General features: G+C 32.0%; 1 protein-coding gene across 1 annotated transcript; it reads left to right on the top strand.

Moving 5' to 3' along the window:
- The first annotated feature begins 7470 nt into the window (after positions 1–7470).
- Positions 7471–24055, top strand: LOC119607879 (dual specificity protein kinase splA). The gene is given in 3 exon segments (XM_037962004.1): positions 7471–7688; positions 22419–23686; positions 23688–24055. Coding segments are annotated over 2 exon segments (1500 nt in total). The 5' UTR covers positions 7471–7688; positions 22419–22492; the 3' UTR covers positions 23994–24055.
- Positions 24056–25398: the final 1343 nt, after the last annotated feature.

The raw sequence follows: 25398 nt of genomic DNA, 5'->3' as shown, positions 1-25398 counted from the left end.
TGAAGTGGACTGATATAACCCATTTGCAATACCAAACAAACCTAACGCATAGGGAATATTTTAGACCTCTATCTCTTTCCGTTCGGATCCAATTGTGATTTCAACAGACAGACGGGCCCAGAATATATATATTTCTGTGGTTCTACAACCAATATTTCGAGGTGTTACAAACGGAATGAAAAAATCAATATACCCACCATCTTTTTTAAAGTTCTTGGTAGACCAAGCCCATATTTGAATTTCCCAAAGTGGGCTTCATATAAAAACTATGATCAATACTGAAAACATCGTTACAAAACACATGCAATTGATTTATTTTCATCAATTGAGGACCATTTGTTATCCGATATCCGATTTTCCAGCCAAGTTCAATAGGACTAATTATAAGTCAAATGGTGAAATTTTATCAGCTCTTTGTAACAAAAATTCGGATCTGGTTGATAAACTTTAAGATTAGTGTAAAACTATTTTTATAAATATCGCACAAGTACAAACCTCCCCACTTTAGTAGCATGAATGTCATCTAAAGTGTTACTGCTTAAATCTGATTGACAGTTAGAGATTTTTAGCATCACTTGTTTGTTTACACTACATGAATTTACATACAAACATATTTCTAATGGAATACATACATATATATGTATGTACAAATGCATATTCTCCATTATTTACATGTGTTTATACAACAATGTTCCTCTAACACCACAAAGTTCTAAGGAAAGCGGGGAAGTAAATACCAAATACAATTTGAAAACGGAAGCAATAACAAATTGTCACATACTGTTCAATGTGTTTACAAACAAACCCAGTAAACAGCGTACATATGTAATTTTAATCATCAATTCAAAATGATTTTAAATCAAAAACTTTAAAACGTTTTAAATAGAAAGCTTTAAAATCATTTTAACAAAATATTCAAGTTTTAACGAAAGACATCATGAAATAAACTACTATAAACTACGTGCAACATTGTAAGATATAACTAAACAGTTAAAAAGTTTGCTGGGAAAATTGTCAACCAAGTACTTGTGTTAAGTGTATGTGAATATTCTAAAATTAAATTTTCAATTCACTTCATTTAGTGTCATGTGCAAATAACAAATAAAATTTAGCTAAAATGTTCTTGTGTAAATATTTGTCCCAAACTGATACTTGTCTAACGGTTATTGAAAGGAATTTATTCTTTTGGGACCTTATTATCAATGTACTGCTCAAAATCAAAAACGTTAAATCCTATAAACAAACAGGACATAATTTAGAGGTGTAACAGATAAAAAACCACTTTTATCGGAAAAAAAATAGAGCAAAAAACAATGAATATCTGTGCTCACCTCGATTTCTTACTAAAAATTGATTTTTTGAGTGAAAACATTTTTCTCAGAACCTATAAGAGATACGTCAAAAACAACGAAAATCTGTGATCACTTGGATTTCTCACTGAAAACTGATTTTTTGAGTGAAGACATAAAAGTCCATTTTTCTCAGAAACTATAAGAGATAGAGCAAAAACAATGAAAATCTGTGATCACTTGGATTTCTCACTGAAAACTGATTTTTTGAGTGAAGACATAAAAGTCCATTTTTATCAGAAACTATAAGAGATAGAGCAAAAACAATTAAAATCTGTGATCACTTGGATTTCTCAATGAAAACTGATTTTTTAAGTGAAAACATAAAAGTCCATTTTTCTCAGAAACTATAAGAGATAGAGCAAAAACAATGATAATCTGTGATCACTTGGATATCTCAATGAAAACTGATTTTTTGAGTCAAAACATAAAAGTCCATTTTTCTCAGAAACTATAAGAGATAGAGCAAAAACAATGATAATCTGTGATCACTTGGATTTCTGACTGAAAGCTGATTTTTTGGGTGAAAACATAAAAGTACATTTTACTCAGAAACTATAAGAGATAGAGCAAAAACAATAAAAATCTGTGATCACTTGGATTTCTCACTGAAAACTGAGTGAAGACATAAAAGTCCATTTTTTTCAGAAACTATAAGAGATAGAGCAAAAACAATGAAAATCTGTGATCACTTGGATTTATCACTGAAAACTGATTTTTTAAGTGAAAACATAAAAGTCCATTTTTCTCAGAAACTATAAGAGATAGAGCAAAAACAATGATAATCTGTGATCACTTGGATTTCTGACTGAAAGCTGATTTTTTGGGTGAAAACATAAAAGTACATTTTACTCAGAAACTATAAGAGATAGAGCAAAAACAATGATAATCTGTGATCACTTGGATTTCTCACTGAAAACTGATTTTTTAAATGAAAACATTAAAGTCCATTTTTCTCAGAAACTATAAGAGATATAACAAAAACAATGATAATCTGTGATCACTTGGATATCTCAAGGATATCCAAGTGATCACAGATTATCATTTTTCTCAGAAACTATAAGAGATATGAAAATCTGAAAATCTGTGATCATTTGGATTTCTCACTGAAAACTGATTTTTTGAGTCAAAACATAAAAGTCCATTTTTCTCAGAAACTATAAGAGATAGAGCAAAAACAATGAAAATCTCTGATCACTTGGATTTCTCAATGAAAACTGATTTTTTGAGTGAAAACATAAAAGTTCGCTTTCCTCAGAAACTATAAGAGATAAAGCAAAAACAATGATAATCAGTGATCACTTAGATTTCTCACTGAAAACTGGTTTTTGGAGTGAAAACATAAAAGTCCATTTTTCTGATTTTTAGAGTAAAAACATAAAAGTCCATTTTTCTTAGAAACTATAAGGGATAGAACAAAAACATTGATAATCTGTGATCACTTGGATATCTCACTGAAAACTGATTTTTGGAGTGAAAACATAGAAGTCCATTTTTCTCAGAAACTATAAGAGATAGAGCAAAAACAATGATTTTTTGGGCGAAAACATAAAAGTCCATTTTACTCAGAAACTATAAGAGATAGAGCAAAAACGATGATAATCTGTGATAACTTGGATTTCTCACTGAAAACTGATTTTTTAAGTGAAAACATAAAAGTCCATTTTTCTCAGAAACTAGAAGAGATAGAGCAAAAACAATGATAATCTGTGATCACTTGGATTTCTCAATGAAAACTGATTTTTTGAGTGAAAACATAAAAGTTCATTTTTCTCAGAAACTATAAGAGATAGAGCAAAAACAATGAAAATCTGTGATCACTTGGATTTCTCAATGAAAACTGATTTTTTAAGTGAAAACATAAAAGTCCATTTTTCTCAGAAACTATAAGAGATAGAGCAAAAACAATGATAATCTGTGATCACTTGGATATCTCAATGAAAACTGATTTTTTGAGTCAAAACATAAAAGTCCATTTTTCTCAGAAACTATAAGAGATAGAGCAAAAACAATGATAATCTGTGATCACTTGGATTTCTGACTGAAAGCTGATTTTTTGGGTGAAAACATAAAAGTACATTTTACTCAGAAACTATAAGAGATAGAGCAAAAACAATAAAAATCTGTGATCACTTGGATTTCTCACTGAAAACTGAGTGAAGACATAAAAGTCCATTTTTTTCAGAAACTATAAGAGATAGAGCAAAAACAATGAAAATCTGTGATCACTTGGATTTATCACTGAAAACTGATTTTTTAAGTGAAAACATAAAAGTCCATTTTTCTCAGAAACTATAAGAGATAGAGCAAAAACAATGATAATCTGTGATCACTTGGATTTCTGACTGAAAGCTGATTTTTTGGGTGAAAACATAAAAGTACATTTTACTCAGAAACTATAAGAGATAGAGCAAAAACAATGATAATCTGTGATCACTTGGATTTCTCACTGAAAACTGATTTTTTAAATGAAAACATTAAAGTCCATTTTTCTCAGAAACTATAAGAGATATAACAAAAACAATGATAATCTGTGATCACTTGGATATCTCAAGGATATCCAAGTGATCACAGATTATCATTTTTCTCAGAAACTATAAGAGATATGAAAATCTGAAAATCTGTGATCATTTGGATTTCTCACTGAAAACTGATTTTTTGAGTCAAAACATAAAAGTCCATTTTTCTCAGAAACTATAAGAGATAGAGCAAAAACAATGAAAATCTCTGATCACTTGGATTTCTCAATGAAAACTGATTTTTTGAGTGAAAACATAAAAGTTCGCTTTCCTCAGAAACTATAAGAGATAAAGCAAAAACAATGATAATCAGTGATCACTTAGATTTCTCACTGAAAACTGGTTTTTGGAGTGAAAACATAAAAGTCCATTTTTCTGATTTTTAGAGTAAAAACATAAAAGTCCATTTTTCTTAGAAACTATAAGGGATAGAACAAAAACATTGATAATCTGTGATCACTTGGATATCTCACTGAAAACTGATTTTTGGAGTGAAAACATAGAAGTCCATTTTTCTCAGAAACTATAAGAGATAGAGCAAAAACAATGATTTTTTGGGCGAAAACATAAAAGTCCATTTTACTCAGAAACTATAAGAGATAGAGCAAAAACGATGATAATCTGTGATAACTTGGATTTCTCACTGAAAACTGATTTTTTAAGTGAAAACATAAAAGTCCATTTTTCTCAGAAACTAGAAGAGATAGAGCAAAAACAATGATAATCTGTGATCACTTGGATTTCTCAATGAAAACTGATTTTTTGAGTGAAAACATAAAAGTTCATTTTTCTCAGAAACTATAAGAGATAGAGCAAAAACAATGAAAATCTGTGATCACTTGGATTTCTCAATGAAAACTGATTGATAATCAGTGATCACTTGGATTTCTCAATGAAAACTAGTTTTTGGAGTGAAAACATAAAAGTCCATTTTTCTGATTTTTTGAGTAAAAACATAAAAGTCCATTTTTCTTAGAAACTATAAGGGATAGACCAAAAACATTGATAATCTGTGATCACTTGGATTTCTCACTGAAAACTGATTTTTCGAGTGAAAACCTAAAAGTCTATTTTTCTCAGAAACTATAAGAGATAGAGCAACAACAATGTTAATTTGTGATCACTTGGATTTCTCACTGAAAACTGATTTTTTGAGTCAAAACATTAAGGTCCATTTTTCTTAGAAACTATAAGGGATAGACCAAAAACATTGATAATCTGTGATCACTTGGATTTCTCACTGAAAACTGATTTTTGGAGTGAAAACATAAAAGTCCATTTTTCTCAGAAACTATAAGATCATTTGGATTTCTCACTAAAAACTGATTTTTGGAGTGAAAACATAAAAGTCTATTTTTCCCAGAAACTATAAGAGATAGAGCAAAAACAATGTTAATTTGTGATCACTTGGATTTCTCACTGAAAACTGATTTTTTGAGTCAAAACTTAAAAGTCCATTTTTCTTAGAAACTATAAGGGATAGACCAAAAACATTGATAATCTGTGATCACTTGGATTTCTCAATGAAAACTGATTTTTTAAATGAAAACATAAAAGTCCATTTTACTCAGAAACTATAAGAGATAGAGCAAAAACAATGATAACTTGGATTTCTCACTGAAAACTGATTTTTTAAGTGAAAACATAAAAGTCCATTTTTCTCAGAAACTATAAGAGATAGAGCAAAAACAATGAAAATCTGTGATCACTTGGATTTCTCAATGAAAACTGATTTTTTGAGTGAAAACATAAAAGTTCGCTTTTCTCAGAAACTATAAGAGATAAAGCAAAAACAATGATAATCAGTGATCACTTGGATTTCTCAATGAAAACTAGTTTTTGGAGTGAAAACATAAAAGTCCATTTTTCTCAGAAACTATAAGATTACTTGGATTTCTCACTGAAAACTGATTTTTTGAGTCAAAACTTAAAAGTCCATTTTTCTTAGAAACTACAAGGGATAGACCAAAAACATTCATAATCTGTGATCACTTGGATTTTTCACTGAAAACTGATTTTTCGAGTCAAAACATACAAGTCCATTTTTCTCAGAAACTATAAGAGATAGAGCAAAAACAATAATAATCTGTGAACACTTGGATTTCTCACTGAAAACTGATTTTTGGAGTGAAAACATAAAAGTCCATTTTTCTCAGAAACTATAAGAGATGGAGCAAAAACAATGGTAATCTGTGATCACTTGGATTTCTCAATGAAAACTGATTTTTGGAGTGAAAACATAAAAGTCCATTTTTCTCAGAAACTATAAGAGATGGAGCAAAAACAATGGTAATCTGTGATCACTTGGATTTCTCAATGAAAACTGATTTTTGGAATGAAAACCTAAAAGTCTATTTTTCTCAGAAACTATAAGAGATAAACCAAAAACAATGATAATCTGTGATCACTTGGATATCTCAATGAAAACTGATTTTTGGAGTGAAAACATAAAAGTTAATTTCTTTCAGAAACTTGAAGAGATAGAGCAAAAACAATAAAAATATGATGGTCTTACATACTCATAAAAATGTTTATCAACATTGAAAAGTAAACACAAACATTAATACTTACATACATGTGTATTACAACATTTTTCCATATTCCTTTATCTTGATGACATTGTCAAACGTATGATGTTGATGAAACTTTTATGACACTATCATCCTGTCAATGTTGGTGATGATGATGTAAATGATGATACTGATGTCTTCCTGTTAAATAGCGAATGTAATGTGTTCATCAACCAGACACTTTTCAATGTGTTAACATTAAGAAAAAATCACTGCTGCCATGATTTACTAAAGGATGAGAAAAAGTTTCAAAGTGATGATAAATAATAACATATAAATACAAGACAGTTAGACATGCAGAGCAGCAAACAGATAGTGCATTTTAACAATGCATTGCAAAACAAAAAGTTTCATATTGTAACAACAAACAACATACGTTTAATAAGTAGTAAGTATTAATAACATTCATCCCTTACATACATATTTGGGCCTGAGATATTTCATATAATTCTAATATCTCATACCACAACATGGATATGTTGCGCGCCAAAAACTCTATACACTTGTGCTTAGCAACATCACATGGTTTCTATGTTGTTGCTTGCAATGTTGCTAGTGAAACGGTAAAGGATCTTTAAACATTTGTTATTTTTGTTATTGTTGGGGGTTGGTTTTTAACATTCCTTTTTTTGTTTTTTTTTTTTTTTACCAAGTTGTTGTTTTTTTATCTTCTACATTTGTTGCTTGTGCATCTACAACAAACACCCACGTGTAATACTGAAGCTGACTGCCTGGTGTTGACGATGTTTTTTGCCGGTGATGGTGGTGGTTGGCAGAGTTTTTAGCTTTTGTTGCTTTTAACACTTTACAATGCTTTTGGCTGGCTGGTTGAATGAATGAATGGATGTATGGATGATATAAGGATGTACGTATGTTTATGTGCCTGCTGCCTTGGTTGCGCCTTTATACCACCGGCACTTTGTTTGCGCCGCATTTCTTTCGTTTGTTTGAATATTTTCAATTTCTTTTTTTCATAATTTTAAATTGTGGTAGAATCTGTTTTGCAAACAATTTCATTTGATTTTTAACTGTCATCAACAACGGTAGTATAACGGTAAAAAGTAATATAATCATTTGTGAATAATTATATTTGTGAAATGATATTAATAATTTCGTAAAATAAAATTTTTAAAGTTGTATTAAAAACCGATTTCGTTATAAAGCGTCTTCAACTAATTAAAAAAAAAGTTCGTCAATTGCTGATACCGGCGCGTTTTAAATATAAATTTTTAATACAAATTTCGTCAGATGTAAGTGATATTTATTTAAGAAAATTAACCAATCTCGGGATTATATGTTGCTCTCAGTAATTCGATCGGAAAATAAAAACCTTAAAATTTGAACAAAATTTTTATACATTTTTAATAGCCGACGGGTTTTTGATTTATACAAAAACACTACATTTTACGACATTTTTGGGGAATAATTAACACGTATAAGGGTATATATGTATAGGAGCATGTAGCAATCGTTAAGTGATAATTGTAAAAATTTCAGCCCTATAGTTTCTCCCGTTTAAGTTCTACAAGATTTATATGTGACAGGGAACTATAAATATTCTAAACAGAAGTAAATCAGAAGTAAATATATAACCGACGTAACACTAGATGTTTGGGATTAATAACATCTTCCAACTTCCAAATATATCGCGTTTTAATTTCTTTTTTAACTTTGGTCGAACATTTTCTTCGATTTACCGACTTTGCCTATTTTTAACAACAAACAAACTTTATAAATAGGGCATTTTTGTGGAAATTTTCCGACAAAAATTCTACCCCTTGTACTCGTATCATGTCTTTCACTGAAAAAATAAACAATTTTGACTCTCATAGAACCCCCGGGGCACGTTACCTTGAAGAAAGACCCCATCTTGGTGTTATTGCAATTCCGGGGAAAAATGGTGCTACCAGTACCTCTAGACTGCCGGAGTCAAACTAGAGAATCATATAATATGGTGCCACGGGAACCGGTAGTCCGCAGAGCAGTGTTTCGGACTTTGTCATGGAGAGTAACCTTCGGAAAGCACGTGGTGGCTGTGGTTTAAACCCAAATTCGCGGGAAGAGAATGTCGGTTAAAAGACTGATGCACGGTAAAGTCTAAAATTCAAGATAAGTTCGGTGCTGTTGTCGAAACAACATATATGATTGTATGTCGGACTAAGCGTTAGAAATGAGTTGGTGTTAAGTTTATATAATACAGAATGAATGAACGGAACTTACCCACCCGTATACCTAGAGTGAGTGTGTCGAATGAATGATATGTGTGTGATGTGTTCCAGTATGTTCTCTGTAAGAACTAGTTCTCTACCGATAAAGTCCCTAGGTGCTGTTGCCGACTCAACAGATGCCATCCCATCTGAATGGCTGTAAACGAAAGTGATGCTTTTGCATCTCGGAAGAGCCAGCAATGGTCAGAGAGAGAGAGAGAGTACATGTACCGGCAGAATCATGTATAAAAATTGTACCGGCATGTAAGAAGCTATATGGGTGAGTCGTCGAGTCAGCTCACCCTGTGGTTGAAAAAGTACCACCGTGAAATAATGTGTTCACTTAAAACACTTCGACCTCTTGACCCTGATAGAGGTTTTTTATGGCTTTCCATTTGTTAGTTAGTGGCCACTGTATCATATGTGTTATCCAGGCACTTAACATCTTCAACATCTCTCTTCAACATCTCTCGTATCTTCAGTAAACGGATTTTAACAAACGTACAGATGTTAGGTTAGGTTGTTAGGAGGATGTATACTACATCAAATCCGAAGAAATACACCTAAGCCACTATCGGGCCTGTTGTGCGCTCCTTTTCATGAAAAAAAATTCTTCACTGAAAGTATTATTTTTCAATGTTCAGAAACTCAGTTTCCTGGATGAGATTCCTAAAAAATTTCCAATCAGTGTTAGTCAGGAATGTTATTTCCGGAATAACACCACTTCCAAGATACATGGATCTAACTTCGACGAATGCCTGACAGTGGCAAAGAAAATGCTCCACAGTTTCACTGACCTCTCCACAGGCTCTGCATTCGTATGAATACGGACGTCCAATTTTGTGTAAATGTGCTCTTAATCCTGTGTGTCCACTCATAATACGCACCATCATACTAACCTCAGACTCGCTCATTTTGAGGAGATTTCTCGTCTTGCTCTCGTCAGGGTCACCCCATAGGATCTTTGTGTTTCCATCCACCGTTTCATTATTCCAAGAGGCCTTATGGGATTCTCTCACACATATTTTTAATTCAGCTTTTGTTGCGTCGAAAGGTTTTGCGTTCGTCAGGTTAACTACCTTTACAGCTTTTACATTCGCCCTTTCGTTGCCGACTACTCCCGAGAGTAAACCTTACCTCTGCGAGAATAATAAGTTAAAGATTTCTTACAATCCAGTACAATTTTAGATTTAATTCTATCACCTGATATCGCCCTAGCTCTGTGGGCACCATATTTATTCTAATCCAATTAACACATTGCGTTATTGCTCGGACTTCTGCCTGGAAGCTTGTGTTATGATAAGGTAAACTGTGGTAAATGTCTGTTTCTGGGTCTTCAATATAGAACCCCAGGACCACTTTGTCCCCCAATTTAAAGCCATGCGTGTAACAACGAATTCCTACTGGTATTTGCTTGACCAAGACATTCTATCTGGGGTCAGCGTTTCAAAGTTTTCGACATATTCTGTGTCTGAAATGCGATCAGGCACGTCGGATGATTGTGTATAACCTTCCAATGTGTCCAGTATACATTGATGACGTGTCCTATTACCGCTTTTGGCCAGTTCACCTAAAGTACAGAGCCGTTCGGCTGTAAGCGCCGCCTGACGATATGTTTCGATGGGTGGAATATCTAGCAAGGTTTCCAGAGCCTTGGTTGAATTAGTACATATAATATTGACTGATCCTAAAGAAATTTGACTGAAAGATTTAAGTTCAAATAAAACTTGTTTATATCGAACTTACAAGCTTGTTATTAATGTGATTCCAATAGACAGGCAAACAGACGGACGGACATGGCTAGATCGTCAGAGTATCTAATAAAGGCCCATCATAAGGTTTAGTGAAATGAGAAATTTTTTGAACATACTTATTTGTATGTTATTGCTAGGAAATTCCTAACAAATTTCAAAATAATTACATGTTAAATGGCAACAATTTAGACCTTTAAAAAAATATTATGTGTGACTTTAATGTCATCAATCATTTAGGACTAAAAGTTCGCATTCAGATACGTACACACACACTCATTTATATGCCTATCACCTATGTATATATGTAAGTGTTAACTACATATGTACATGAGTTCAATTTATACAGATCAGATATGTCGACATACGCACACACACATGACCAATTAAGGATAACATGTTTATAAAAACTCTCTTGTATCTACCAAATAAACTGAATAAAAACTACCAACCATGTACTATATGACGATGATGATATCAAGGCCAAAGGCTTAAATACAAAATGATTAAGTACTCGAAAATTACGATTACATGTGTATGTGTGTGGTGTTTTTGACACACACACACATGTATGCACACTTTTACAATTACACTTGTTTGAAACGCACTTTATCCTTTTAACAAGTATGATGCCTGCAATTTGTAACCGAAAGGGTATATTTCAAATTGAATTTGATTTAAGGGTAAATGCAAAATAAGTTCGACTTTATTAAATAAAAGAGTTTTACAGTTTGGGCTCTATGGAGTGGCACTTAAGTGTACTTCTGACAAATGTCTGTATTTGTATTTTATAAATAAAATTATTAGTAACAGTAGAAGGTCTTTTAGTGGATGAATTTAAAATAATTTTATGCCAATAGAAAATTCAGAGACCCTGCGATGTAGGGTAGTTAGCATATGTACAACTATAAAAACTTATTTGGTTTTAAATTTTAGTCCAATGACTAAAACTTTTACTGTATAAAACAAGTAAGAAAGTATAGTCGGGCGTGGCCGACCCTACACCAGTTATGAATATTAAATGTGATTTATTTTTCATAATAAAGCATTTATCTTCAATATTCCCTTGTTCCGATACATTTAAGCAATTTATGGATGAAAAACTAATTTTCTGAAAGAGGCTTTATATGGGGGCTAGGGGCAAATATGGACCAAGCCCGATAAAATTTTGTGAATATATTTATATTTACATAATATTTTATTGTGCTGAATTTCATCGCGATATTTGTGTTTATAAGTTAATTTGGGACATTCAAGTAATTTTCTGAAGGGGACTTTGTATGGGAGCTAGGGTCAAATGGGGCCCGATCTTTATGAAATTTGGCAGGGTCATCAAGACTTCTATAAAACTTAGTTGTGCCGTATTTTATCGATATATCTGTATATTTAACATAATTATGAGCTCAGAAGCCCTTTTCGGGGGGTTCTGTTCTATGGGGGCTAGGTGAAATAATGGACCGATTTTAACCATTTTCAATAGGCTTCGTCCTTGGGTCAAATAAAACGTGCGTGCCAAATTTCATCCAATTATCTTGAAAATTGCGACCTGTACCTTGCGCACAAGGTTTACATGGACAGCCAGCCAGCCAGCCAGCCAGCCGGACGGACGGACGGACGGACATAGCTTAATCGACTCAGAAAACGATTCTAAGCCGATTGGTATACTTTAAGGTGGGTCTAGGACGAATATTTTTGTATGTTACAAACATCAGCACAAATCCAATATACCCTCCCCACTAAAGTGGTGCAGGGTATAACTACATACAATTCTAAACTCATACGTCTAACTACATACAAGTGAGTAAATGATGTTCGAATTAAAATTTTACAAAGTTTTTGTGGTTGAAATTTGCGTTGATTGTTGATGGATAAGAACTGAATATAAACGCCACAAGTGGCACATTATTTTACTAAAATCCCACATACCATTTTATAAAATGTTATTATCCTTTTTAACAAGCATCATAGTCACTATTTACAAAGACACGTATGTGCTTGTTGCAAAAAGTCCTTATCATATGGCTGAATTCTAAAAGATTTTAAGGGATAGAAATTGTAATTCCAAAATAAATTCTCGCTATAATTAAGTTTTTAAAGGTTGCTTACAAGTTAAGTGTCGGTAAAATGTTTCTATGTAAAATCAAGTTGTAAAACCACGAATCCATCATGCTGGGGTTGATGTATGACTACAAAAACCACCCTTATGGGAAGGACTATTCGCTATAGTTTACAAATTTAAATTGTAATTAAGATTATGTATTCGATTTAATTGTAAATATGGTGTTAAGATATATTTAGGTATACACTCGTGTAAAGATTTCTAAATACCTAACTATACATATACATATTGTACCGCTAATATCGCCTGTATACGCTATTGTATATCACTGTAATTGATTACTCAAATATCAGCTGCAGAAGAGATATTAAGATACACAAGTTCAAGTAATAAATCATAAATATTTTTCCCTGGGAGAATCTAAAATAGACTGGAAAGTCTATTAGAAAAAACAGCATTTGAATATTTGGAAAGTCTTATTATATTGAAAAACCCCTATAGATTGGTTTTCGAAATAAACATTTTAATTATGGATCAAATGTGTAAAAATTTTGATACCTTATTATAGAATACATAATCAGATTGAGTTGACGGCCAACTGCGACAAAGCTCAGTTGGCTTTAATTAAAGTCCCGTTTACCCTAATCACTTGACCTTTGTAGTTGTACGATTCATTTCAATCTATTGATTTTCAGAATGAAGCTATAGTTATTTGTTAAATCATCATTAGAGAGAAAAACTCTTCCCACAATGCTTCGATTTTCTTCTTTGCCATTAGGTTTAGGTTTATGTATCATAAAAAGATACATATCCACTCGGAGAACATAAGGTCCATTGTGATTCCCTTCAAAGAGTGAAGATTCAAAGACAGAGGAACAAAAACAAGAAAGAAGAAGGTAACGAGGATAGATGAATGAAAAAAGATCCATTCCCAAGGGATTACAACTCACATTTACCAAGTCAATGAGAGAGAGAGAAAAGAATGAGAGGGCTAAGAAGCGCAATTTCCCCCCATTTCGTCATGGAACCTATTCCCTAGCCATTTCAACCTGAGAATTTGTATCCTAGGACAGTGACAAATTATATGCTTGATCATCTACTTTCTCTCCATCTTCGCATAACCTGCAATATTCAGATATATTACTGTGTCACTTACTGACAAAGGTCCTAACTAAGCAATGCCCCGTTAAACTGCGTCTATCCAGTCCTATAAGTATTTTGGTAGCCCCCAAATCAAGTGTTGGCTATAGGGTCTTTGCAATCCAATGTACTATTCCAGTACTGGTTTGTGATGTCACGAATTTTTTCGAATATCAACCTATAATAGTATTAAATGGGTAGTTTTAACATCATTTCCCTGTCAGGGTTCGAACCTAATCTAGCCATTTCGCCAGCAACCTCATTTCCATGCACATTACAATGCCCCGGCACCCAACACAGTCTAATGGCAAACAGTCTCATAATGTCCTTAAGGGCATTTCTACAATCCACAACCAGGCGCGAATGTACCGTGTGACAAGCCAATGCCCTGAGAGCAGCTTGACTATCAACATAAATTGTCACAACTGACCCCTGATCGATGTGATTCCTTATCAGTTCCAGATCGCTTGGATCTCTGCTTACTACATTCGCCAAGGAGTGTGAAGGACCGTTTTATGTTGATATGAGCGATATAGACTTTGGCACCCGTGCCGGTATCCATCTTAGACCCTTCAGTGAAAACTGCACACCCACTAAACAGTCTATCGGATACAAGCCAATCATACCTACTTGAAGATTCTATCAGTCTAGAGTCGTTATAACAGAATCTGTAAATCCGCGAGGGGAATTTCCCTGATCAAGTGTACCTACTTCGCCTGAAGTTCTGACTAACAAAGACTCGCAGAGTCTTAGTAGATTCTTAGCCGCCACATCCGCTACAAAATGTTCTATAGGTGACAGGTACAGAATGTTGACCAAGGCCACTTGGGGAGTACTTCCGATGGCACCAGTAATGTCAATAGAGGCTTACTTTTGAGCTTTATTGAGCATATTTCTATGACGGTCCTTTCTCAGACAATACAACCATAAGTAAGAATGGGCCTGGCAACAGATGTGTAAATCCTATTTATAATATCCGATTGCAGACCCACTTCTTTCGTATAGGCATTGAGTCCCTTTTTCATTATTACTTGAGTATTTTGCTTCCATTACAGCTTGCTATCAAGGAAAATCAATAAATACTTAGCTCCTCTAGATAAACTTAATTCGACGGCATCCAACTTTGGCAGCTTGAAGTTTTCTACCTTATACCTTGTGGTAAACGCCTTAACTTTAGTTTCAGATAATCAATCGATATCTCATTATCTCCTCTATAGATACCCGACATACTTGGACAACTTTCGACGTGGTGTACACATTCTGTAGGAATTCGTTTGTTCGAATATTATTTTAGCTTAAAGTAGACCACAGTAGTCAAGCAGTACTAATGACAACCTTATATTAAACTGTTCCAAGTATACATATACCACAAACAACGCCTACTTGCTTTTTGGATCCATCAGTTAATATTAGCATGGCTCCGTCTAATATGAAGAGGCCACTAATGCAGCTCGTTCTGTTTATTACGAAGCCCAGGTCGAATGTCAGCTCGGGTGCGGCGTAGTCGAGGATTAACCCCATATTGATTTTGGCATGGTCATATATATTACGCGCCTTTGAAGGTATTCAAATTTACTCTGGCGATTTCTCTCATCCAAAGCTAACCACCCAACAGATGAACTATAGAAAAGAATTGGTTTGACTACAGTTTCGTATACATTTTTAGGGTCAATACCCCAAATTAGGCAATTGCCTTGTGGACAGCAGTACAGTGTCTGTTTTTAAGGTTCTAGCTTGAGTGTTTAGGTTCAAACTCAGCTTGCAGTACCATAATGTGTCCTCTGATGTAAGTTATGTAAGTCCTCTGATATCAGTTATGTAAGTCCTCTGATATCAGTTATCAGTCAAGCATATAATTTTGTCTGCATTTATGCAGAGAGATTACCAAAAGAGGACATTAAAAGCTATGAGCAAAGATCGTTAAAATCGTGGGTAGTTTGGTTTAAATTTATTGTTGTAAGATTTATACTTTCTAAAGTACAATTTCGAGGAATATTTGCATGGTTTTTGAAGGATAAACGAAAACCCAGTTTACATATTATATGTTCTTGAACCAATTAATTCCAAATTGTATTAAAATATCTTGAAAATGATTCAAGATATTTTACAGTTATTTTCTGTAATTATTAGTCTATTATATTTTTCCATCAACAAGTTATTTTATAATTAAATCTGGAAGGATTTTTATACAAATGTCAAATCCATATTTCTTTAAAAAACTTCTAATATCGACTAAGGTTTGAACCACTAACTAATCCCTTATTAGACATACGCTATAGACCAATTCTATTCAAATTAATGTAACAACCACTCATTACCAAGTAATATATGAAATAACTACATTACCTACAATACTCATTACCAAAATTTGAAAATATTTTACTGGGAAATTTTGCTTTTTTATTCAGATTTGTTTCAATTGAGTTTAAGTTAAAGGCGCAGAAACAGAGAATAAAAAGTACAGGTCCCTTTTTTCTTGCCTCTCCGCTTTATCATCGGATATCAAAAATCCAGTGCAGTGTTCATCTTCTCTTTGGTTCCCTCTCCGCCCTAAATCGAGTTCAGTGTTCATCAGTGTGACCATTTTGGCATTTTTGCAGCTAGATTTAGCATTTTTTTATTTTGATTTAGCTGTAAAATTTTAATTTAGCATTTGGCATTTTATTTAGCATTTTTATAAAATATTTTTAGCATTTTTAGCTTTTTTTTCAATTTTAGTATATAAACAAAAAAAAGACAAATTTTTGCAAAAAAGATTTATATTGGAAATAGGTTTAACTGGAAAAATAAGAATTAAATGTCTACCCAAACACAAGCAACAAGAAATATGAGAAATGTAATAATTTATACTGTAATTCAAAATAATGCAAAAAGATTCATGAAGATAAATAACTTAAAATTACGCCAACACAAGTGAATACTTTAAAATGTTGTATTCTAAAATATTTTTCCGGAACCCAATGCTTTTTTAAATTCGAGGTGATAGAAATAATTCAAGAGATTTCATATATTTTTACAAATACGTTCAGTACGCTATTTTACAAACTAATACTTTTAGTTTGCTTATGGAATGAAACATATAGTTTTGGAAAAGTCTATGTATGACGGTTAATTAAAAAATTTTATTTTTTGCTATACGAAATAAAGAGGTTTTAATTTTTATCATCCTTCAGGAGTTCTTGTTAATTTATTGAAAATAAGTATTGAAAAAAATCAATAATATATAATTAAGACTTTCTCGAGATTTAAATTTATTTCAACGGAATTTTCAATATTTTTTTGACATGAAAACCATTTTTAAAGTGTTTTGAGAAAGACAAATAAAATTGTTTATATAAAAAAAGTAAAACTAGAAATATTATACTTTTCCTTCCGAAAACACATATAGGTTTTATACCATGAGCAACTAGTGTAATTAATAGAGTTTTAATGTAATTTTTGCATTCAGAAATATTTTAAAGTTAGAGACATTACATATTGCTAAATTTACAAAAATTTTTAAATAATTTTTAGCATTTCTGTTTATCTTAATACCACGGAACTTAATTTCTTACCCTACTCCACTATACTACGTTTGAGTATATTAATCGGTTAAGAATCATTTTCTGAATCGATTAAGCCATGTAAGTCTGACCGTCTGGTAGAGATTGAAATTTTCAAAACAATAAGCACGTTTGCTTTTTGATCCAATGACAAAACCTTTTAAAAATGGTTAAAGTCCGTCCTTTATTTTACCTAACCCCCATACATATACAAATGTATAAAGCCTTTCTCAGAAAATTAGTTTAAATATATCGGAACCAAGGTTCAATTCAACATAAATGCTTTATTACGAAAAATAAATCAAATTTTATACTCATATGGTCAACCACGGCAGAATATACTTTCTTACTTGTTATAAATTACAATGAATTTTTTTGTTACAAATTAATATGAATTGTTCATAAAAACACTTAAAAAATTTTAGCATTCTTTTTGGCATTTTAAAATCAATTTAGCATTTTTTCTAGCATTATTTTGGATGGGATTTAGCCGCAACATTTTTTGAGACCTGGTCACACTGGTGTTCATCTTCCCTTTGGTCCGTATAACACGTATGCCAATTTTCAAACATATTGGCACTGAATTTTGCCACGTCCCTTTTTGCTTTTAATTATAGGCCCATAGGTCTAATATAAACAAATTCGGCTACGTTAGTATTCGGCCTAGGTATTTTGCTATATTCATGCCACCTTTCAGCTTTCTAGCTGGCTTCAAAAAGTTCCAGATAGACAAAAAAAGGAATACACAAATAAGGAAATTATATATTGCTGATATATAGTGGACTATATTAGTATATAGTAAATAACTATGAAATTGGAATAATAGTAACTATGGAACTTTGTTAAGATAAGCATAAAAGAATACATATGTTATGTGCTATTTACTTTTTCACAACTGTATGAGCTTTTATGCAAACATTTTAAATTGAGTAATGTAAAATATGATAAAAAATTCTAAATTTGAATAACAAAACATGCTTAATTAATATAAGGTAAACATTTTTTTCTATAAATGTAAAATTTTGACGACAAATAACCCAACATAAAGTGTTAAAAATCTCATATATGTATATGTACATATCGTCACCTGAAACGCAAACGGCCTTAACTAACCAAAAATTAAAAATCGATTTTATTGTTGATTATAATGTATTGCATCAAAACATATGTCCTCACAAAAAATTGGACTCCTCCGACCAAAATTAGCGATTTCATTGACAAAAAACAAAAGGCCCTATCTACAAAAACATTTAAATATTATAGGTAAAAAGTCCAATTTATCCATTTTTATATACGCCATTGTCAACTATCATAATAACTAATAGGTTTCACTATTAAACAATTTTTTGATTCACTACAAATAAATCGCGTTGATAGAAACAAACTTTTCAATTTCAATAGTTTTATGCTTCTCCTGTAAAATTTTAAAAATGTTAGATAGGGCCGTTTGCGTTTTAGGTGACGATATGTATGTATATACTACCGCTGAGTGTCAGTGGTTTCCATTTTTGTTCAAAAAAATAATATAAAATAAACAAAACAAGTGTTAGCAACTTTTGACAACTCAATATTGCAAAAAACATTCACATTCACATACTTTACATAATGAAATCGGCTGAAATTTCTACTAAATAGTACATGTTTTATTTTTAATAAGCCTTTTAAAGTGTGAGTATTAACAAGGACATAGAGTTTTGTTTTAGTATGTAAATTGAACAAAATTGAAAAACATTTTCCTTTAGTATAGAATAATAACGTCGCCAGCCAACCAGTCAGCAGCTATCTGTGATATTCTAACTGCCAACTTTCAATTAAACAAACAAACCAACCATACCACTTCGGAAAAAAATATGTTTTAATTCTCTAACAATCTGTTGCCACACTTTGGAATTTTAAACGCTCTTTTATATTCACATTAATAATAAAAGTAAAAAAAAGTTTTGTTGATATTTTTTCAAGCTGCCACAAATATCCTGCAGCAATGTTGTAAACTTCTAATCAGAGATTCTCAACTGGTAATGTTTAAAATAAAACATGTATCTAAGAATCAAGGTGTACACACGCCTTTCTTCGCCTTGCCCTTTATTGTTCCCGGGCGAAGTTTGTATATTAAAACTTTACAAAATCCTAACTTTTAACAATATAAGCGTTTTTGAACCTCTGTCATTTGTTTACATTATATGTACATACATCTTCTATTATCCCCCTCCAAAAAAAGTATATCATTACATTTTTTGACAATTTTAAAATATTCAAATTTTTTATTGTTTTTTCATTTTGTTAAAAAAATAAACTTTTGCGGTATGTTATGATATTTTGTTTTAATTCCTGTTTGTTATTTTTCATGATGAATTTCTATAGAACTAAAAATGCGACACTTTATACAACAATTTTAAATTAGATTATGCTAATTAAGCTTATTCATTCATTTGAAGGATTGAAATTAGAGACTTGAGTTGCGGGGTAGTTGTATAAGGATGTACTGGGTTTGAGTAAAAGTAAAAAAAATCTAAAGAGAATGTTTTTATTAAATTTTAAATATGAAATTTGTAGGTAATTTAGAACGATTTTCGAAAAAAAGGCCGTCAATATAAGTCTGTGTGTATGTATAACGCCACTAGATGATTTTTAACTATAAGCGGGATCTGATGGACTAAAAAATTGCAATTTCCACGAAAAAAAACCTACTATTTTTCAGAACAACTTTGAAATCTTAAAACTCATCAAGATTTCCATACATAATTTTGTAAAAAGAATGTTATCAAGGCTGGCTTATGGAATTTATCTTTAAAATATTACCTTCAGAGAAAGTGAGAAATCAATAATAGAGAATAAGAAATTAAATCAAAACGAACAGGAAAAGGGAAAGGATTTGAACTATACTGACGCCCAAGGGAATAAGTCAATTGAAGTAAATGGATTCAGATTGAAAAAGAAGAAAATTTAATAAGTATCCTCACTATGCTCTCCAATCGGAGAAATGGCAAATTCCTCTGATTGAACCTAGTATACCCACGAGTTACATCCAGCAAAATTCCAAAAGTTTGTCGTAAAACCTAATTTCTAGCCATTTAACCTGAGACCTTGTAACTATTATCTCTATCTATCTATCTATCTATCTATCTATCTATCTATCTATCTATCTATCTATCTATCTATCTATCTATCTATCTATCTATCTATCTATCTATCTATCTATCTATCTATCTATCTATCTATCTATCTATCTATCTATCTATCTATCTATCTATCTATCTATCTATCTATCTATCTATCTATCTATCTATCTATCTATCTATCTATCTATCTATCTATCTATCTATCTATCTATCTATCTATCTATCTATCTATCTATCTATCTATCTATCTATCTATCTATCTATCTATCTATCTATCTATCTATCTATCTATCTATCTATCTATCTATCTATCTATCTATCTATCTATCTATCTATCTATCTATCTATCTATCTATCTATCTATCTATCTATCTATCTATCTATCTATCTATCTATCTATCTATCTATCTATCTATCTATCTATCTATCTATCTATCTATCTATCTATCTATCTATCTATCTATCTATCTATCTATCTATCTATCTATCTATCTATCTATCTATCTATCTATCTATCTATCTATCTATCTATCTATCTATCTATCTATCTATCTATCTATCTATCTATCTATCTATCTATCTATCTATCTATCTATCTATCTATCTATCTATCTATCTATCTATCTATCTATCTATCTATCTATCTATCTATCTATCTATCTATCTATCTATCTATCTATCTATCTATCTATCTATCTATCTATCTATCTATCTATCTATCTATCTATCTATCTATCTATCTATCTATCTATCTATCTATCTATCTATCTATCTATCTATCTATCTATCTATCTATCTATCTATCTATCTATCTATCTATCTATCTATCTATCTATCTATCTATCTATCTATCTATCTATCTATCTATCTATCTATCTATCTATCTATCTATCTATCTATCTATCTATCTATCTATCTATCTATCTATCTATCTATCTATCTATCTATCTATCTATCTATCTATCTATCTATCTATCTATCTATCTATCTATCTATCTATCTATCTATCTATCTATCTATCTATCTATCTATCTATCTATCTATCTATCTATCTATCTATCTATCTATCTATCTATCTATCTATCTATCTATCTATCTATCTATCTATCTATCTATCTATCTATCTATCTATCTATCTATCTATCTATCTATCTATCTATCTATCTATCTAACTAACTAACTCACTAAATATTGCGGTTGTTGGCGACCGTTTTAATTGTGGATTTCTTAACTATAATTGTACAATTATTTCTCATTTAATATCCCTATTTTTAAAGTTTTCTTTGCGTATTTATTTTTCATAAGAAAAGTTTTTATTGCCGACAAATAACATTTTTTATTCCATGTTGGCACTTGGAAAAATATGCGTTAAGTTTTGAAATAGAAATTATGTTTTTTTCTTTAACAACTAAGAAATATTGCACAAACAAACTTATTAAAAATTACTTATTATTTGTCTTTAAAGAAGACAAAATAATGCAAACATGGATTTGTTGCATAAAAAATTAAGACAGATAATGAAATATTTTAAGGGAAAAAATAAACCAAATAAGCTCTTTTAGTTGACAATAAACCATTGAGTTAAAAGGATATTACGTTAAATATATATTTATTTAAATTTGAAACGATTTTGTAAGACTAATATTTGGCTAAGGTCCGTCGGAGTTAACTGAACTTTGACCTTTAGTATTACGCGTGGTGGTTTAGATTTAAGATGTATCTCCGTCCAGCTTTCTACTTTTTGTAAAAATACGGAAGGAAATAGTTTAAAATTTAGGAAATTAAGAAACACTATGCAAAAAATTAAAAGTTCTTCATTTGCTAAGTTTTTAAGGATTTCAATATAATAAAATTTTATTAACAAACTAAGTAAAGTCTTCTTTATTTCAAAATAAATAAAAGAAAACAATAAGACTTATAATTCCCAGAACCACCTTCTGCGTGTTCGTTAAGACAGCCCCAGGATAATAAAAGATGAAATTGAAAGACAAATGGAATTAAGTGAATATAAATGTTTTTTTTTTCTGTTTTTGTCTATTGTTTGCATTTTACATTTACATTAACAAATATGCAAGAATAAAAAAAACATGAAAACATTTTACAAGAAATTCATTTAAAAAGACATTTTAAACAGATTTTTCCATTTGTGGTTTTAATTGCAGATTTGTACTAAACAAATAGGAAACAGGAAAGTAGAAAGAAAGCTGCCAGCTAAACACAGCAAGCAGCTAGAAACATGTCTGAAGAACAACAACAGCAGCAGCAGCAACAACAAAGACACCAGCAAATGCAGCAACACCAGCAGCATCAACAACAACAACAAATTAAATCCCCTAAGGATACAAATAATTCAAATGCGAATAACACCAATGCCACCACCACCACCCAAAATACTCCAACACCTCCAAGAAAATCGAATATACATGAAATGAGAAATCAAGATTTTGTAAGCCGTTTAATGGCAGCCACGCCCCCTTACCTCTATTCAGCTCCTATGGGCCCTAATAATTTCTTCTTCAGCGATATGTTGCGCTCCTTGGTGGCAGCTCGTAATCAAGAAAATGTACGCAATCTTCAACTGCAACATTCGGCAGCTTTAGCGAGAAGACCTCGTAAGAGAACTTGGTCTCAACAACGCTCATACTTTAAAGAAAATGAAACTTTATTGGAAAAATCTCAACAACAACAACTACAACCACCATTGCCACAACTTAATGCCGCAGAGAAACCTTTGGAATTGACTACGCACAAGCCGTACTTGCAACATTTGGCTAACAAATATCGTAAACTGGAAACTGAGGCAAATAAAGAAACCACCGACATTAAACAACTTATAGCGAATACCAAAACCACTGAAAGAGATGCAGATAATGGCAACAATAACACAAATCCCTCTTTAGGAGGCGGTACAGTAGACAGCACCTTACAGAACACACCACCAGCCGCCTCACTGCCACCACAAGATTTAGTATTACCACCACCACCTCCTGTTTGGTATCCACCTTTGTATCCTCCCTATGGTATAGATCCTTTACACTTCTTTATTGATCTCAGAGTTTCGGGTCATATATACGATCGTAAAAAAGAAAATATATCACCCTTAGCTAGTGCGGAGAATACCACCACTGCCAATGAAACCACGAATTCTCCACCAGCTTCGCATACCATTACATTACCAAACAAACATCGCCATGGTTCAGCTTTTACAGTACCCACTCCTCGATGTAATGACTTGAAAACGATCTCATCCCTACAACATACTCCCTCCGCCACTCCTACCGCAGATGCGATAAATCTCAGCTCTAGTGCTAGTGCAGTAACTGCTTCGGCCGTTAACAAATTCGAAAACTATGCCAAATATTATGATTTCGGTGAAAGTAAAGAGAATCAACCCAATATAGCCAAATGTAATGCCAACTATATGTTACAAACATTTACCTCGTCTATATAGTCAATTTGCGGCCAGAGATTTAATAGCTCAAGCGCAAAACGAAAGTCTTAATCATCATCTGAACAATGATGTTCTCGAAACTGATAATAAATCGGATAATGATTGTGAAGCCGAATCGGATGAACGTCATTCGGTGGCGAATTCTGATGATAATGATCTCGATGAGAGTTCAAATCGTGAACGTGATATAGATGTGGAAATTATCGATTCGATTAAATATCGTACGGATGGTAATAGTAGTCGTTGCACGAGCCCCGATGATTCCTCCATAACGCAAATTGATTAGTTGAATGGGGGAGGGAGGAATTTTATAATAATTCTAATAAATTACGAATTTAAAAAGTACATAATTAGATCTTAATAAATGTTTGAAATTGAGAAATGCACGTGTTTTATTTAAAACATTTCATTTATAGAATTAAGTTTCATTTAGCAAAAGTATATATTTAGATTATTGTCCATCTATATGTATATTTTTGTCCATCTATATCTATATATATAAAAACGAATGTCGAAGCCACTTTCCATATGATTATTTAGGACAAAAAGTAGGCGGACTAGCATTAGGGGGCGTGGCACCTCCCATATAAATTAAATAAAAAAATTCGTTTATCTTGGAAACTATTACAGTTAGAATCTTAAAATTTTGCACGAATAACTTTAAAGTCCATTTAAACATTTTGGGGTATAAATTGGCGGACTACCCATAAGGGAAGCGGCACCTCCCATATTAATTAAATACAAAAATTCGTTTATCTGGGAAACTAATTTTAAATTCTTCAAATTTGCACGAAGAACTTAAATATTCATCTGAACAGTTTGGAGGAAAAAAAGCGGACTTTCATCTCGGGGGCTTGAGCCCCCATATGAATTAAATAGAAAAATTCGAATATCTGAGAAACTATTAAAGCTACAATCTTCAAATTTTATTGAAGAATTTTGACATTCATCTGAACAATTAGAGTATAACGGGCGGACTTTCAATGGGGAACTTTGCACCTCCCATATGAATTAAATATAAGATTTCGTTTATCTGGGAAACTAATAGAACTTGATTCTTAAAATTTTGCACAAATTATTTTAATATTCATCTGATCATTTTGGGGAAAAAGTGCGGGCTTTCATCTGGGGAGCTTGAAGCCCCCACTGAGAAACTATTAGAGCTAGAATCTTCAAATTTTACTTGAAGAACTTTGACATTCATGGGAACACTTAGAGAATAACGGGCGGACTTTCAATGGGTGGCTTGGCACCACATATATGAATTAATTACAAAATTTCGTGTATCTTGGAAACTCTTATATTCGTCAAATTTTTATAGATAGATAGAAATTGGCGATAGATAGAAACAGGCGAACTTGCAATAATTTGCTTGATATCTCTCATATGTAACATATTGTAAATCTGGAAAACTATTGTAGTTAGAATCTTCAAAATCGTTAAGTGGGTTTTTTATTTATACATATTGCTTTTAGGGTAGCAAAGCACACTGGGTATAGCTAGTGTATATATAAAATTCTAATGTTACTGACTGTCTGATATCATTATCGCAGAAATTTGTACTGGAGATTGGACTTCCATCAAATAGACCCAGACTCCCACCATAATTCGAATGTTTAGGGGTTAAAAAAGGATAAATTCGGTAACCTCAATCTACTAAACTAGAACAGATACAAAAACAGTTTAAAGCT

The sequence above is a fragment of the Lucilia sericata genome, unplaced genomic scaffold (genome assembly GCF_015586225.1).
Source record: "Lucilia sericata isolate MDLA Ls3-8-SP2 unplaced genomic scaffold, ASM1558622v1 Contig000757F_arrow, whole genome shotgun sequence".
Classification (NCBI taxonomy): domain Eukaryota; kingdom Metazoa; phylum Arthropoda; class Insecta; order Diptera; family Calliphoridae; genus Lucilia; species Lucilia sericata.
Note: the sequence above shows the minus strand (reverse complement) of the source record. Positions and strands in the feature narration are given on the sequence as shown.